The sequence below is a fragment of the Capra hircus genome, chromosome 14 (genome assembly GCF_001704415.2).
Source record: "Capra hircus breed San Clemente chromosome 14, ASM170441v1, whole genome shotgun sequence".
NCBI lineage: Eukaryota > Metazoa > Chordata > Mammalia > Artiodactyla > Bovidae > Capra > Capra hircus.
In genome coordinates, this window is record NC_030821.1 from 16044997 (window position 1) to 16062810 (window position 17814).

A 17814-nucleotide genomic window follows, 5' to 3' on the forward strand; every position below is an offset into this window, starting at 1 on the left:
AAAGCCAGATAGGAGGAAAAAAAAAAATGAAAGCATTATGAGACTGGTTCAGTTCAGTTCAGTCGCTCAGTCGGGTCCGACTCTTAGCGACCCCATGAACTGCAGCACGCCAGGCCTCCCTGTCCATCACCAACTCTGGGAGTCCACCCAAACCCATGTCCATTGAGTCAGTGATGCCATCCAACCATCTCATCCTCTGTCGTCCCCTTCTCCTCCTGCCCTCAATCTTTCCCAGCATCAGGGTCTTTTCCTCATCCTCTGTCGTCCCCTTCTCCTCCTGCCCTCAATCTTTCCCAGCATCAGGGTCTTTTCCAATGAGTCAGCTCTTCGCATCAGGTGGTCAAAGTATTGGAGTTTCAGCTTCAACATCAGTCCTACCAATGAGACCGGCAGGATAATATAAAAGTGTGCCAATCTACACATGGGAATTCCAGAAGGAAAAGAAAGCGAAAAGGAGGTTTTAAAAAAAATGTATTCTAAGAAATTATGGCCAACAACCTCCCAAACCTAAGGAAAGAAACAGATATCCAGGTACAGGAAGCAAAGAGCCCTTCAGTATTTTTTCTGACCACAATGACATGAAACTAGAAATCAACTGCAGAAAAAGAAATGAGGGGAAAAAATGGTTACACGGAGACTAAAACAACATGCTGTCAGAAAACCAATGAGTCAAAGATGAAATCAAAGAAGAAACTAAAAAATACCTTGAGACAAATGACAATGAAAACACACCCATACAAAATTTATGGAATACAGCAAAGGCAGTTGTTAGAGGGAAGTACATAGTGACAGAGGCCTTCCTCGAAAAAATGAGAAAAATCTCAATCTTACCTATCACCTAAAAGAATCTGAAAAAGAACAAAATCTAAAGACAGCAGAAGGAAAAAAATAATGAAGATCAGAGAGGAGACAAATAAGATTTTTTAAAAATTGAAAAAAATCAATAAAGCCAAGAGCTGGTTTATTGAAAGGGTGCTCAGTCGCACCCAACTCTGTGGGCCCATGGACTGCAGCCTGCCAGTCTTCCCTGTCCATGGGGTTTCCCAGGCAAGAGTACTGGAGTGAGTTGCCATTCACTCCTCCAGCAGATCCTCCCAACCCAGGGATCGAACCCAGGTCTCCTGCACTGCAGGCAGCTTCTTTACCACTGCGCCACCTGGGAAGCCCTTGGAAGGGTAAACATGGACAAATCTCTAGTCATGCTCACCAGAAAAAAGAGAAAACCCAGTAAGAGAACGAGGCCTTCCCTGCTGGTACAGTGGGTAAGAATCCACCTGTCAACACAGGGGATATGAGTTGGATCCTTGGACAGGGGAGACAGCATAAGCCAGAGCAACTACGCCTGTGTGCCACAACTGCTGAAGCCAATGGACCGAGAGCCTGTGCTCCCCAACAAAGTTGCCGCAGTGAGGCCACAAACCGCAACTGGAGTAGCCCTTGCTCTCCTGCAACTAGACAAAGCCAGTACCCGGCGACAAAGATCCAGTGTAACCAAAGTCAAAAATAATAAAAACAAAGGAAGAAATGAAAAAGAAGTAACAACCGATACCGCAATGGAACAGAATACAGAGCCCCAAAATAAACCTACCTATCTATAGTCAATCGGGGCTTCCCTGGTTGGCTCAGACGCTTTCAATGTGGGAGACCTGAGTTTGATCCCTGGGTCAGGAAGATCCCCTGGAAGGAACAGCTAGCTACCCACTGCAGTATTCTCACCTGGAGAATTCCATGGACAGCAAAGCCCGGTGGGCTACAGTCCATGGGGTCACAAAGAGACAAAACTAAGATACCAATATGCTGACTTTAAGTTCAGCAAATACTCGACTTTTTGGATAGTGTATTGAAGGCATTCACATCTCCTGTGTCTCATTCCTTTATCATCAAAAACTGCCTTCACACATTGACTGACTCTAAAGTCAAAAAAACATTTCTAACACTTCTGCAAACTTAGAACCCAACACGTCCTGAGTATACCCCATCAGCAATATTCAACTCTATAAATCTGAGTCACCATTTTCCCCTAATTCCTTTCAGTGTTTCAAAGGGTATTATTAGTGAGAAAAGGGTTACACACGACATACTTGGGAGATGTAGTATGTGGTATCCCCCCAATCTGAACGTCAAACCTACTTCACAGTACATCTTTTAGGACTGAAAATATATAAAACACACTTTGCGAAACTGTGAAACACTTTAGATCTGAGAATATTCTGAAGTTGTCCTAAGTATATTTTTCCTACAAAGGCTTCCCAGTGACAGACTTATTCGCTTCAACTCTAAAATTATTGCAGATGGTGACTGCAGTCATGAAAATTAAGACAGTTGATCCTTGGAAGAAAAGCTATGAACAACCTTGACACTATACAAAAAAGCAGGGACATTACTTTGCCAACAAAGGTCCGTCTAGTCAAAGGTGTTTTTCCAATAGTCATGTCTGGTTATGAAAATTGGAGCATTTAGAAAGCTGAGGGGTGAGGAACTGATGCTTTTGAACTGCGGTGCTGGAGAAGACTCTTGAGAGTCCCTTGGACTGCAAGGAGATCAAACCAGTCAATCCTAAAGGAAGTCAGGCCTAAATATTCATTGGAAGGACTGATGCTGAAACTCCAATACCTGATGTGACGAACTGACTCATTGGAAAAGACCCTGATGCTGGGAAAGACTGAAGGTAGGAGAAGGGGCCGACAAGAGGATAAGATGGACATGAGTTTGAGTAAGCTCCGGGAGTTGGTGACGGACAGGGAAGCCTGGCGTGCTGTAGTCCATGGGGTCGCAGTCAGATACGACTAAGTGACTGAACTGAACCGTACTACTACAAACCCTTAAGTAAGACCTTGCTTCATTAAAGTTCAATAGAACTTCTCTCACCCTGTGAAAATCTGGAGGTGGAAGGAACGTATTTCACTTAATCCTCTTTGCTACTCAGATTCAGTGGATTTAAGGTGGACTGTAAAACTGCAGTGCTGGTTAGATTCTGGGTATTGACCCTTGTTGCCTCTGACATACTCAACAAAATGACAATACCAGAGACTTCTCTAGTGATCCAGTGGTGAGGAATTTGCCTGGCAATGCAAGGGACACAGGTTTGATCCCTGGTCGTGGAACTAAGATTCGACATGCCGCAATTAAGTCTGTGTGCCTAACTGCCACTAAGACCCAACGCAGCCAAATAAACATTTTAAAAAGAGACAGCAATATCCTGGGACTGAAATTATGAAAACTAAGTTTTAAAAATCAAGTACTGGAAAGGAATTCAGTGCACTCCCTTTACAAAAACAGGGAAAGTGAAACTGGGATACTGGGCTCTTAACCCACAAGTTTTACCACTGTATCTTGATGCCCCATCCTCACTAATCTAGCTTCAGGCAAGTATACTGGGACAAGAAGAAATAAAAGTAAATAAATAACTGCAACGAATACAGTGTTTTTAAAACAAGCTCTGGCCAGTTTTATTAAAGAAAAATTGTACATGATTTACTTTTCACCAGTCTGTTCTGGCATGCTTCTAATAATATCAGAATCACCTAAAAAATAAAACACAGGAATTTTTACAACTTATTTAGTGGCAACTGGTAATCATCAAACTAGCAATGGTTATCTTCAAAAGTTATCACACTAGCTGTGCTACCATTTCTCAAGGTTGATCAGATACCTGGAGTCACAGACATTTCCCACACAAGATGTGTCATGTAAATCACACTTGGTATATCACCAGCATTTATAAAACCAGACCTAGGCAAAGAACTAGGTCTGGGGACACATGCATGGTCTTAATATAGCGAATGTTTAGCCCGCCCTGATTATTAAAAAAATCAGAACAGCGAGAATATTCGCAGTAGCTTCATGAATTAGAAATTCTTAAGTTCAAAACATGATGTGTATTTGTAGGCCCTTTTTTCCCCCTCAATCTAATTTTATCCATCTATTCTCAGGCAGCCAGTAAGGACTGCTTTCTTCTACTGTTTCACCTGATTATTCTCCCCCTTTATAATTTCACCTTTTACCAAGGCCCTAAGATGTAATTTCTTAGGTGCGGTATGAAATTAAACTCATGATCTCAAAGTAAAAAGAATTTCATTTATAACAAAGATAATTATGTATTGACATTCACTACTAACTCTCCATGACATAAGCCTGCAGGATATCCCTTGCTACATGCAAATTCTCAGTAACTGAACTTAGGAACCAAAGACATTTGTATAGGAAGAAATCCTTGTATTAGATCATAAAGGAAAAAGACTTATTTTATGACTGGAAAAGCATACCTGGATCAATGATAGCCAGTGTGCATACTCTGTAGTATTTTCCACATGCTGTGCCCAATTCAATATTATTGCCACTGTAGTGATGGACACCAGTTTTGGCCAACATGGCGTAATACTCTATTTCAGATTTCCTTTAGGAATTAAAAAAAAAAAGGCAAATAAACACCATACCAACTGACACAGATTAAATGTTACTTCTCTCATTAGTTCCAATGTTGTAAGACCTTCAAACAGTAAGCCATTTATTCTTCTTAAAAATATATTCATTATCCAACACCAACCATCCTTTGGATCCTCTACAGTATATATTTGTGCTCATGGAAAAAAAGAGGGTACAGAATAAAATTTTGCTTAGCATTTACTACCTGCCAGACACTGTACAGAATTCCCACGACAATGTCTAAGCCATTTCTATCACCCTCTGGTGCTCTGAGTCCTAGATGGAGAGTTATAGAACAGGTATACCTCAGATACTGCAGATTCCTTCCAGACGATTGCAATAAATCAAATATTGCAATAAAGCTAGCCACAGGAATTTGTTAATTTCCAAGTGCATATGAAAGTTGTTAGACCTATTATGTAGCCTCTAAGTGTTCAACAGCATTATGTCTAAAACAGAACCCCAATGTACATACATAAATTAAAATATTTTATTGCAAACAAAAAAAACCCCCAACCATCACCTGAACCTTCAGGGAATTGTAGCAGTAACATCAAAGATCACAAATTACAACAAAGAAAAAGTCGGCACCTACAGACTTATACAATCCAAGATTGCCACAAACCTTCAATTTGTATTAAAAACAAAGAGCAACTATGAAGTGAAGAAAAGCTAAATGCAATAAAATAACAGGCATGCCATAGCCTTGCACTTGCCCAATTAACATTTTTTGTGACCACCAAGTAGGTAGAGAGCCATCAAGAAGCTTGTTAAAAATGCATCAGGCCCCAATCCAGATCCATTAAATCTGAACTTGCATTTAAACCAAATTACTTGAGACTGTATGTACATTCATGCTGAAAGGCACTGCTCTAATAGGTAAGTGTGAACTGTCTGAAGTAAGACCAAAGTTTTGGGATGAGATGCAAGAGAGCTCTCCAGTCTTTGCCCATTTGGTACAGACACCCTGTATGAAATGCTCCGAGGTTATGCATTACCATAGAAAACCAACAAGCACAGGGCTGAAAATATGGTTGATACTCTGCATGGTCCAACTTGAACTTATGTACACCTCATAAGATCAGTTTCAAAACAGTGAATCAGGGAAAAACTGGGTGAACTGGGAGCGTGTAGATTCACAGGCCAGCCTGAACTCTTCTATCTTAGCTTCTCTATACTACAAGTAATTCATAAAATGAAGTCCCTTTAAAACACCTCAAAGTAGAAAGAACAAGCAAAAAAAGGCAGGACTTAAGGAAAAGCCACTTACGTTTCTGCACTACCCTCAAACTTTGCCCTTCTTTGATTTCTGTCACACATTTCTCCTAAGGAGAACCACATAGGAAAGACTATGAAGGGGAGAAAAATCAAGAGCCAAACACAACAGAAACCCTTAAATTATCCTGCAAATGTGTCCCTGTAATACAAATTCTACCTGACATCCAGTTCACGCTACCCAGATGCAAGCTCACTCTCCTGGATATTCACTCAGGACGAATTTACAGTGGAAGACACACACCCCCAGGTTCTTTCAATTACCTCAAGGCTGGGCAGTTGTTGGCGAGGATGACCAGTTTCGCTTTGCCTTGTCTGATCATTTTCAGAGTCTGTTTGTACCCCAGCACGTACTTTCCACTTTTCATAACCAGCTGGAGCCTAGAGTTGATCGACTCCAGTGACTTTTTCTACAAAGCAAACATTTAATACCAACTTGAAGGCCTTGTTTGTAACCACTCAAAACTGGATCCAGGGACTTTCCTGGTAGTCCAGTGGTTGTCTCCCCCGCTTCCAAGCAGGGAGCACGGGTTCCATCCCTAGAAAGGGCACTAAGATCTCGCAAGCCTCGGCCAAAAAAAACCACAGTGGATCCAGTTTCCTGGAACCAGAGCCCCTTAATAAATCTCCGAAGTAGAGGGTTCCAAAGCACTGAGAAGGTCTCTCGGATTCTTTGTGGAAGCCTCCAAGGCCAGCGGGAACGCTGTCCGCCCAGAGAGCTCAAAACTGCCCGCCCCGGCCAAGACTCATCTCTCCACGTGAAATAGGCTTCCGGCCCTGGACTGCTTCACTCACCGTCTTCTTTGCGGCCACCATCTTCCTGCCTTAGATGCGGGACGCCCCCAACCTAGAACACAGAGGACAGGACAGGAAGTTTACGATCTGAAGTTCCAAACCGGCAACTCCCTGGGCACCGCGCGCTGCCAAAACCTCGGCCCGGAGGAGCCCACTCACCAAAAGCAGCCGCCAAGATGGCCGGGGAGCGAGAAAGGAAAGAATTCCCACAATGCCAAGCTCTTCACGGCGGAGCGGTGCGCCGTCACGCCGAGACCGGAAGCGGAAGCAAATGTCCAGCGGAAGGGGCGGGACACGAAGAGGCGGGCTGGTGCTGGTTACTGTGGCTGGCTGCTCAGTGGTGTTCGGCTTTTTGCGACTGTAGTCCGTCAGGCTCCTCTGGCCATGGGGGTTCTCCAAGCAAGAATACTGGCGTGGGTTGCCATTTCCTTCTGTAGGGGATCTTCTGACTCAGAAGTCGAACCCAAATCTGCATTACAGGCAGATTTTTTTTTTTTTTAACCGCTGGAGCCACCAGGTTTTGCAGCCGAGTGGTCTGAAGTCTCCCCTGGCTGCTCTGAAGCGGAGCGCTGCGGAACTCAGGGAAGTGGAGCAGGACGGGAGTTAGAGAAGCCGACTGAGAGTGAAGGGGAAGGGGCACTGAGAAGAGGCGGCGTCTGGACCTCGGCCTCCGTGCCACAGAGCGCACCTCTGCCCGAAGCCCCGGTTCTTAGGAGACGCGGGGAGGACCCAGGTGCGCCTGAGCTCCTGGGACTACCCTCTGCCGCTTGCTCCCTTGAACTCACCTCTTCTGTAGCGTGTAAGACGAATTTTCGGAGACAGCGATAGAACAGGTCTAAGTAAAAGTCTTTTTTGTTGTAAACGTTCGATATTGATTAAAAAAAAAAAAAAGTCCAGTGACGAATCACTCAGAATATTAGGCACAGAAAGTCTCACCACCACACGTGCAAGCAAAAAAAAAAAAAAAAGTAAAAATCAGACAAATAAGTAAGCTGTCATCATGTGTCAACTTTTAGGAGTCTGTCCTAAACAGGCAGTCACTCGTGCCCAAAGACATGAGAATAGGGCTGTTTGTTTCAGCATTAGTTTAAATAGCAAAACAAAAATGGAAACATCAGATGTTCATTTTTCTTAACAAATATATGTGTTTGCATGTGCAGAAAAGTCATGTCTTGGGACTTCCCTGGTAGTCCAGTGGTTAAGAATCCACCTTGCAGTGCAGGGGACACTGGTTGGATCCCTGGTTGGGAAAACTGGGATCCCTCCTGCCACAGGGCAACTAAGCCCAGGCACCACAACTAGAGAGCCTGCACAGGGAAAGGAAGACACAGTCTAGGACAACAAAATAAATAAAATAATCTTAAAAAAAAAAAGAAAATCCAAGTCTTGGGAATTCCCTGGTGGTCCAGTAGTTAGGACTCTAGGCTTCCACTGCTGGGACACGGGTTTCATTCCTAGTCAGAGGACTAAGTCCACATGCTGAATAGCCAAAAAAAGAAAAATTCAAGTCTGGAAAGTTAATCATTGAAACATATCTTTGGATGAGAGATGAGCAGAGTAGGTGGTGAAAAAAGAACATGTAATTGTACTTTATATGTCTCAGCATTGTTTGAATTATTTAAACATTCATTGTTATGTAAAGAGCTCATTTTTAATAAAATAGTGGTTGATTTAAATAAATCTTATGAAACTTCACTTATTTCTTAAAGCAGTAATTTTCAAAGTATGGCTTCCAGATCACCAGATTCAGAGTCGCTTTGATTCCCAGGTGTGTGAAGAAATCCTTGGATGTGGGGCCTGGAAATCTGAGCTTAATAAGCAACCTCTTTGATTGTTTCTGTATTATGTATTTATTTGGCTGCATTGGGTCTTAGTTGTGGCACGTGGTATCTTTCATTGGGGTGCCTGGACTCTAGCTGTGGCTCGGGGTTAGTTGCCCTGTGGCATGTGGGATCTCAGTTCCCCTACCAGGAATCAAATGCGCATCCCCTCACTGCATGGTGGATTCTTAACCACTGGGCCACCAAGGAAGTCCCTCCATGGTTCTTAGAAATGCTGAAATTTGAGAAGTAAGAATGAAATAGCCTAGTTGGTTTTGAGGAGTGCATGCTTAGATAGAGGCTCTAATGATGCCTTACACTTTTATAGCGAGCTCTGTACTTTGAATGTTTTTAATATCTACATTTCCTCAAAGTAATCAGCATATTTATTACCCCCATTTTAGAAAGTAGATGATTAAAACACTTGTGACTTTTCTGATGCTTTTCATTTGATCATACCAAGTTTCTGGTCCTTAATATATGTCCTAACAATACTTTTTTTGTGTGTAATGTCCTCACTATATTTTAAAGGAAGATCTTAGTTGCTTTCTCACAGGGATCTTACCATGGTTTTGTACTGGAAGCCAGGGATGTCTAAAGCACTCATTCATTCATACACTGATATATATGAATCATGACCACAAAATGTTTGAGAATTTTACCTACAGAATCCTAACTGATCTTGTTATATCTCTTTGGAGATAGGTTTAGGTTCTTGCTGCTTCTGTTTAATACCTGCAAGACTTGGGTCAAACTGTCTAACTTCTAAGCTTCAGTTTCTTTATCAAAAAGCTAGAATGATAATCTCTACCTCGTGGTATTGTGAGGATCACAGTAAACGTAACGGTGTATGAATTGCCTAGCAGAGGGCCATGTACAGTGGATGTTAGCTTTCTTCCTCAATCCCACTCCTGTCTCCCCAACCTCCCCACCACAACCACTCACACACACCCAAAGTCATTCACTGCATTGCGAAACCCAAACACTTGTGGAAGAAACACTTGCCATGCAAGAATGACAGTCAAATCCTTTGGCTTGTGAAGATTTCATAACTATTTCCACACTTGTATTTATTAGCGCTGGAGTCGGCCAGCTTTTTCTGTAAAGAGCCAAATAATTATAAAGATTTTAGACCCGGGCTGTATGGTCTCCGTGGCAACTACTCAACTCTGCTGATGCAGCACAAGAGCAGTTAGACACAGTATGTAAATGGATGAGCATGGCTGTGTTCCAATAAATCCTTCTTTACAAAGTCAGGATTTGGCCTGCACGCCATAGTTTGTTGACCCCTGTGTTGGAAGATTACTTTTATTTAAAATAGCTACTTTAAGTCATCCCTTTTCTAAAGAGATAAATGTTGAAGTATTTTATGGTGCCCCCTGCAGTGGAAGCCCAGAGTCTTAACCGCTGGACCACCAGGGAAGTCCCTGCAACTTTCAAATTGCTGAATAAATGTAAATAAAATCCTAAAATAAATGTAGATAAATAGATGGAGTAAAAAAATAAATAAATAAAATAAATAGATGGAGTAAATGCAGCAAGTGAAAATCACTCAGTCGTGTCTGACTCTTTGCGACCCCATGGACTATACAGTCTATGGAATTCTCCAGGCCAGAATACTGGAGTGGGTAGCCTTTCCCTTCTCCAGGCGATCTTCCCAACCCGGGGATCGAACCCAGGTCTCCTGCATTGCAGGCAGATTCTTTACCAGCTGAGCCACATGAAAGCCCAAATGCAGCAAAAAGTTAATAATTGTTGATTTAAAGTGAAAGATAAATGAGTATTCATTATACTATTCAACTTTTTGTGAGTTTGAAAATCTTCATACCAAGAAGTAAAAATACAGTGTACCTTTTACACTTACATCACATCTCATTTTGGAATAATGACATTTAAATATTCAGGGTTATCATTTCAGATTACTATAGAGATGGGCTTCCCAGGTGGCTCTAGTGGTAAAGAACCCGCCTGCCAATGCAGGTAGATGTATGAGACGCGGGTTCCATCCCTGGGTTGGGAAGATCCCCTGGAGAAGCATGGTAATCCACAGGACCTGGTGGGCTACAGTCCATAGCGTCGCAGAGAGTCAGACACAACTGAAGCAACTTAGCACACATGCATGTGTTTTTATTTTTTTTAATTGAAGGATAATTGCTTTACAGAATTTTGTTGTTTTCTGTCAAACCTCAACATGAATCAGCCATAGGTATACATATATCCCCTCCTTTTTGAACCTCCCTTCCATCTCCTGCCCCATCCTGCCCCTGTAGGTTGATAAAGAGCCCCTGTTTGAGGCTGAGCCATACGGCAAATTCCCGTTGGCTATCTATTTTACATATGGTAATGCAAGTTTCTCAGAGAAGACAACGGCATCCCACTCCAGTACTCTTGCCTGGAAAATCCCCGGGACGGAGGAGCCTGGTAGGCTGCAGTCCATGGGGTTTCGAAGAGTCGGACATGACTGAGCGACTTCACTTTCACTTTTCACTTTCATACATTGGAAAAGGAAATAGCAACCCACTCCAGTGTTCTTGCCTGGAGAATCCCAGGGATGGGGGAGCCTGGCGGGCTGCCGTCTATGGGGACACATAGAGTCAGACACGACTGAAGCGACAGCAGCAGCAGCAGTGCAAGTTTCTATGTTACTCTTTTCATACACCTCACCCCTTCCTCCCCTCTCCCCATGTCCGTAAGTCTAGTTTCTAGTTCTGTTTCTCCACTGCTGCTCTGTAAATAAATTCTTCAGTACCATTTTTCTAGATTCTGTATATATGCATTAGAATACAATATTTATCTTTATCTGAATTACCACTCTGTATAATAGGTTCTAGTTTCATCCACCTCATTAGAACTGACTCAAAGGCTTTCCTTTTGTGGCTTTTATGGCTGAATAATGTTCCATTGTGTATATGTACCACAACTTCTTTATCTATTCATCTGTCAATGGACATCCAGGTTGCTTCCATGTTCTAGCTATTGTAAATAGTGCTGCTGTGAACAATGGGATGCATGTGTCTTTTTCAATTTTGGTTTCCTCAGAGTACATGCCTAAGAGTGGGATTGCTGGGTCATATGGTGGTTTTATTCCTAGTTTTTAAGAAATCTCCGAACCGCCTTCCACAGTGGCTGTATCAATTTACATTCCCACCAACAGGGCAAGAGCATTCCCTTTTCTCCACACCCTCTCCAACATTTATTGTTTGTAGACTTTTTGATGCTGGCTATTCTGACTGGTGTGAGGTGATATCTCATTGTAGTTTTGATTTTCACTTCTCTAATGCGTGCAATGCATGCATCGCAAAGAGTTTTGAGAGTGGTCACTGAAGCTCACTGGTCAGAAGTTTAACAGCTCCACTGCATTGCCAAAGAAACCATGTGTTCAACTGAAATATGGCTGACTAATAAAAAGGAATGAGGGCTTCCCAGGTGGTCCAGTGGTTAAGATCTGCCTTGCACTGCAGGAAATGGGTTTGAGGTATACAGGTATTCATCAAACTATTCAACCATTTGTGAGTTTGAAAATCTTCATACCCAAAAGTCGAGGAATGTGTATGTTTCAAGAAAGGACTTTGTGGACTTCCCTGGTGGCAGGGACAGTGGACAGTGGACAGAAATCTACTTGCCAACGTAGGGGACACGGATTCGATCCCTGGACTGGGAAGATTCCACATGCTTCGGAGCAACTAAGCCCATGTGTTCACAACTACTGAAGCCAGCATGCCTACAGCCTGTGCTCCATAACTCCACAAGAGAAGTCACTGCAGTGAGGAGCCCTCACAAAGCAACTAGAGAAAACCCATGAGAAAAAGCAACGAAGACCTGGAACAGCCAAAAATCAATAAATAAAAATAAATTAAAAAAAAAATAAAGGACTTTGCCATCCAGACTTTATTATTCCTGGATGCTAGTCTGAAGCATTTCAAAGTGATTTAGAAGCAATACCAACAGGTCAACGTGACAGGACAGGCTCTCTAGTTCTCCTTCACCAAAATCGCTGCTCCAAGTTTCTGACAATTCTCCAGGCACCTGCGTTATTGTGTTTCTGGTTTTCACTTGGTGTGAGAATGAAAAGTGACAGCCTGCATTCCCTGTTAGAGCAAATACTGACAAGTTCATCTGATATTCACTGGTTCAGTACACTGGCCCATCCCCTTATTGTGAAGCAGTTAAACCTATCATGTTCATTACCATCAACTATTACTTATTCATTGTCCAGATTAGGAAGGAGCTGGTTGGTTACTTGGAATTCTACTTGTCTAACTCAACCTTTATATTCTTCAGTCACCGTAGGGTGTTAAAAATGCTCAGAAATAGAGCAGGGAGAGGGAGGGACAGTGAATCCAAGTGAAAAGACCCCGTAAACTCTGTGAATGTTGATGGCCTTTCAACTAACTAAACACATATACACTGATACATGAATTCTGAACCTACAGGGGACAAGAAGGAATGAATCCTTACATATTCCTCTCTACCATTTCTGCCTCCACAATCATGAAGAATCCAAAATAATTTCTTCTATACCCATTCCCATTCAGACTGGGAATACTCCAGACTGCACTGGATTAAAAATAGACCAGAGAAACACTTTCTCCTATTTTCTTAAAAATCACTTGTCCATTTCTCAAAAAGCATATGCTTTTTGTACTCTTGGATACAAAGAAGTCAGAGCACTTTATTCATTATTTTACTGTGGAAGAGTGACACTTTTGGAAAGTAGATTGGCGTCTATAAAGGCTTACTTGGAGAAGGAAATGGCAACCCACTCCAGTATTCTTGCCTGGAGAATCTCGTGGATGGAGGAGCCTGGTGGGCTACAGTCCAGGGGTCGCAAAGAGTCGGACACGACTGAGCGACTTCACCTCACTTGTATTTCTTAGAATCAGTTGTTGAAATTTTAGTAGAAATGGAATTCCTGTCTAAATGTTCACAAAAGTATGACACTTTACATTTTATTTTTAATAATTTGAAAAGTCTGCCATTTGGGACCTCCCTGGAGGGGGGTGGGTTGTCCAGTGGTTAAAATTCCATGATTCCACTGCTGGAGAACTAAGATTCCTGGTTAGGGGACTAAGATCCCAAGTGCTGAATTGCTCAGTCAAAAAAAAATAATAATTTTTTTCTTAGATTTGAAAAAGAAAAGTCTGCCATGTACTGTTATCCTTAATAAAGCTGTAATGTATAGGCTAAGACATCAATTTTTTGTTTGTTTGTTTTGCTTTTAACTAGAACTTAACTTAATTCTGCAACACCACGTCAGGCTGATCAGAAAATGTCACTGATTAACTAATGGAGTAAAAGAGAACAAATGTAATTTTGTGACAACATCAAAACATGAGTATGTCTAGGAAAAAGGGTAAAAGGAGTCCTTGAAGGTAAGAAGATTCATGAACTATACCTCCAAGATATAACACCTTTAACATCACAGTATCAGTTATGATTCAGTATTATCAAGAAAAGACTAAAGGAGTAAGAATGAGTGTGGTCTGTGAGAGGGAAGGTAGTAGGCATTGTATCTCAGACTAGATACTTATTTGTAAGCAAAAAAAAAAAAAGTTAGCTCAGTTAAGCAGAAATGTGTTTTGTAGTCTACCAAATGAACAAGACCCCATCTAGGAATACTGGTTATGAGGAAGCCACACTATTGATTAGTCATTAATTCAGAGCAAACCACAGGAAAGCACCCCTTCAAAAGTCCTTTATTTTGACTATAACCGAGGGCCATCCCACCATTCTACAGGTTTACCTTCTTCTGGATGATGAAATATAATGAAATACCAGTAAATCACATAGAAATTAACCTATTACCTTACTTGTCTCGTGGTAAAGTAAGTTTTTGAAAAGATATGATACTAAATAGTGTCTTGATGGACGTGTGATGTCCCTAAATTGATGATGCTGTTAGAGGCATGATGAGCAGGAAATGCAAACCTAATCCAGTATCTATTACAATAATGATTCTCCACTGTCCCCAAAGAGGTCGAGTCACTCTTCCATGAAGAAGATCTTAAACAGGAAGCATAGCATTTCAGAGGCTTACAGTTGGTCACTCTTGCTGCTGCTGAATTAGGCACTCAGTCAGGTAAACCATGGTAAGTGGTCTGAGCCCAAACATGGTTTCTATCCCTGTCATTTTATCCCTGAGCCCACTGAGCAGGCATGGGGATGGCCCATGAGAAAGACTTCCTAACATACACAAGGCACTTGGTGGCTCAGATTATTGTTCACTTGATTATAAAATGCTTCCTCTGAAGGAAATGGCTTGACTAACAAATTATCTCTGAGGAAAAGTAGGATACCCAAGTCTACTCCTAAAAAAATACTTAATAGGCTCAGTAAGCCCTGGTTACTCCAATACTTTGGCCATCTAATGCGAAGAGTTGACTCATTTGAAAAGCCCCTGATGCTGGCAAAGATTGAAGGCAGGAGGAGAAGGGGACGACAGAGGATGAGACCGTTGGATGGCATCACCGACTCAATGGACATGAGTTTAGGTAAACTCTGGGCATTGGTGATGGACAGGGAGGCCTGGCATGTTGCGGTCCATGGGGTGGCAGAGTTGAACAATTGAGCGACTGAACTGAACTGAAACCCTGGTTTAGCATGAAAGCATTAATATTCAAGTTATGTATTTATGTTTAATCTGTGAATTATTGCATCTCTCTCTCTCTTTTTTTTAAATTTCTTTGGCTGCAGGGCATATGAGATGTTAGTTCCCTGACCAGGGACTGAACTCATACCCTCTGCAGTGTAAGTTTGGAGTCTTAACTACTGGACCAGCAGGGAAGTCTCTTGCACCTCTTTTTGTGACAGTGGAGTTTTGAAATTTTTCATTATCTAAATAAAATTAAATGTGACTTAAAAAAAAAAAGAATCATCTGAAGTGGGAAGAATCATCTGAAGTCAGCTGTGACCTGACTTGTACCCCTACGCCAAAGTCTTATTTCAACCTAACCCCCACTGTGACTCAATCTGGAGTTAGGGTTTTCAGGAGTTAATTAAGGTTAAATGGAGCCATAAGGTTGGGACCCTAATCTGATCTAACTTAATGAGAAGAGGAAGATCTATCCCCTAACCCCTCTTATGAACACACAGTGAGAAGGCTGCAATGCACAAGGTGGAAAGAAATCGAATAGGCCAGGATCTTGGTCTTAGACTTCCTAGGTTCCAGAAATGTGAGAAATAAGTATTTTTTTAAACCACCCAGTTTATGGTGTTTTGTTATGGCAGCCCAATCTAGTATAGGGCCTGATAACATTATATAGCACACAAATATTTCCTAAATCTAGGCCTATTCCACATTCCTCTCTGCTAAACTTCCTGGTACCAATCCTGTAATTATGTTCTTAACAATCAGCTCACAAATCCCTTCAAGGGAAGAAGAGACTGGGCATCTATGAAGAAATACATTTGACAACATTACAAATATAGATTGTGATTCTTCTCCTTCCTTAGACAGAATCACAATCTATATTTGTAATGTTGTCAAATGTATTTCTTCATAGATGCCCAGTCTCTTCTTCCCTTGAAGGGATTTGTGAGCTGATTGTTAGGTGGTCAAGGTGTCAATGAGGCTTGCACTGCAGAAGGGTGACAGAGATGAAGATGGAGAAAGAGAAAAGAGAGAGGGACCAGGAGAAGGGAGGATGGGAATGAAGGGAGGGAGGAGGGGAAAACCTCTAAACATATGCTAAAGACCATGGCTATGTATCCTATGACCCATATAGGGAAACACAACACATTTCAGGCAATTTGAGCATCAAATAAGTAAAGATGATGTTATGGGCCGAATCATGGCCTCCTCCCAGTTCATATGTTTAAGCCCTACCCTCCTATACCTTGTAATGTGGCAATATTTGGAGCTACTGTCTTTAAAGAGGTAAGTAAGGTAAAATGATGTCAATTCAATATGACTGGTATCTTTATAAGGTTATTGGGACACAGAAACAAATGGCAGGAAGACCATGTGAAGGTACTGTCATCGACAAGCCAAGGACACAGGCCTTCAGAAGAAACCAATCCTGCTGATACCTTTATTTCAGACTTCCAGCCTCAGAACTGGGAGGAAACAGATTTCTGTTGTTTAAGGCCACAATCTGGTACTTTGTTAAGGCAGCCGTAGCAAATTAACACAGATGGTAACATAGCTCACTGAATAATGTAAAAATAAATATTTATTTATTTATTGCTATAAATAAATGAATAATAAGTGGAGGGAAAGGGAAAGTGCTTCCTTAGAGTAGCATAATGAGAAATTAGGAAATTACAAAAATCACCATTTAATAATCATAGTTGTAATTGATCCAAGCAAGACTATTAATGCATGCTAAAAGTAGCAGATAAAAGTTTGATGAGATAAAGGATACTTAGTGTTAAACTCTCTTCCCATATATTCAGTTCAGTTCAGTCGCTCAGTTGTGTCTGACTCTTTGCGACCCCATGAACTGCAGCATGCCAGGCCTCCCTGTCCATCACCAACTCCCGGAGTCCACCCAAACCCATGTCCATTGAGTCGGTGATGCCATCCAACCATCTCATCCTCTGTCATCCCCTTCTCCTCCTGCCTTCAATCTTTCCCAGCCTCAGGGCCTTTTCAAATGAGTCGTCTCTTCGCATCAGATGGCCAAAGTATTGGAGTTTCAGCTTCAACATCAGTCCTTCCAATGAACACCCAGGACTGATCTCTAGGATGGACTGGTTGGATCTCCTTGCAGTCCAAGGGACTCTCAAGAGTCTTCTCCAACACCACAGTACAAAAGCATCAATTCTTTGGCGCTCAGCTTTCTTTATAGTCCAACTCTCACATCCATACACAACCAAGGGAAAAACCATAGCCTTGACTAGACCTTTGTTGGCAAAGTAATGTCTCTGCTTTTTAATATGCTATCTAGGTTGGTCATAACTTTCCTTCCAAGGAGTAAGCATCTTTTAATTTCATGGCTGCAATCACCATCTGCAGTGATTTTGGAGCCCAGAAAAATAAAGTCAGCCACTGTTTCCACTGTTTCCCCATCTATTTGCCATGACGTGATGGGACCAGATGCCATGATCTTCGTTTTCTGAATGTTGAGCTTTAAGCCAACTGTTTCACTCTCCTCTTTCACTTTCGTCAAGAGGCTCTTTAGTTCTTCACTTTTTGCCATAAGGGTGGTGTCATCTGCATATCTGAGGTTATTGATATTTCTCCCAGCAATCTTGATTCCAGCTTGTGCTTCTTCCAGCCCAGCGTTTCTCATGATGTACTCTGCATAGAAGTTAAATAAGCAGGGTGACAATATACAGCCTTGATGTACTCCTTTTCCTGTTTGGAACCAGTCTGTTGTTCCATGTCCAGTTCTAACTGTTGCTTCCTGACCTGCATACAGGTTTCTCAAGAGGCAGGTCAGATGGTACTAAGTGTAAAATAGTAACATTTCAGTGGAGAAACCTGGCAGACACTACCTTAACTAACTGATCGAAGTTAACATCACCAATAGGGCAAATTGATATTATGGGCCTGTTG

At 41.9% G+C, this 17814-nt stretch overlaps 1 protein-coding gene across 1 annotated transcript; it reads right to left on the minus strand.

The window, feature by feature from the left end:
- Positions 3420–6784, minus strand: RPL30 (ribosomal protein L30). The gene is made up of 5 exons (XM_005689213.3): positions 6655–6784; positions 6496–6547; positions 5965–6110; positions 4266–4396; positions 3420–3524 (listed from the first exon to the last, which is right to left on the minus strand). Exons 2-5 carry the CDS (start codon positions 6514–6516, stop codon positions 3475–3477), a joined length of 348 nt encoding a protein of 115 aa, XP_005689270.1. The 5' UTR covers positions 6517–6547; positions 6655–6784; the 3' UTR covers positions 3420–3474.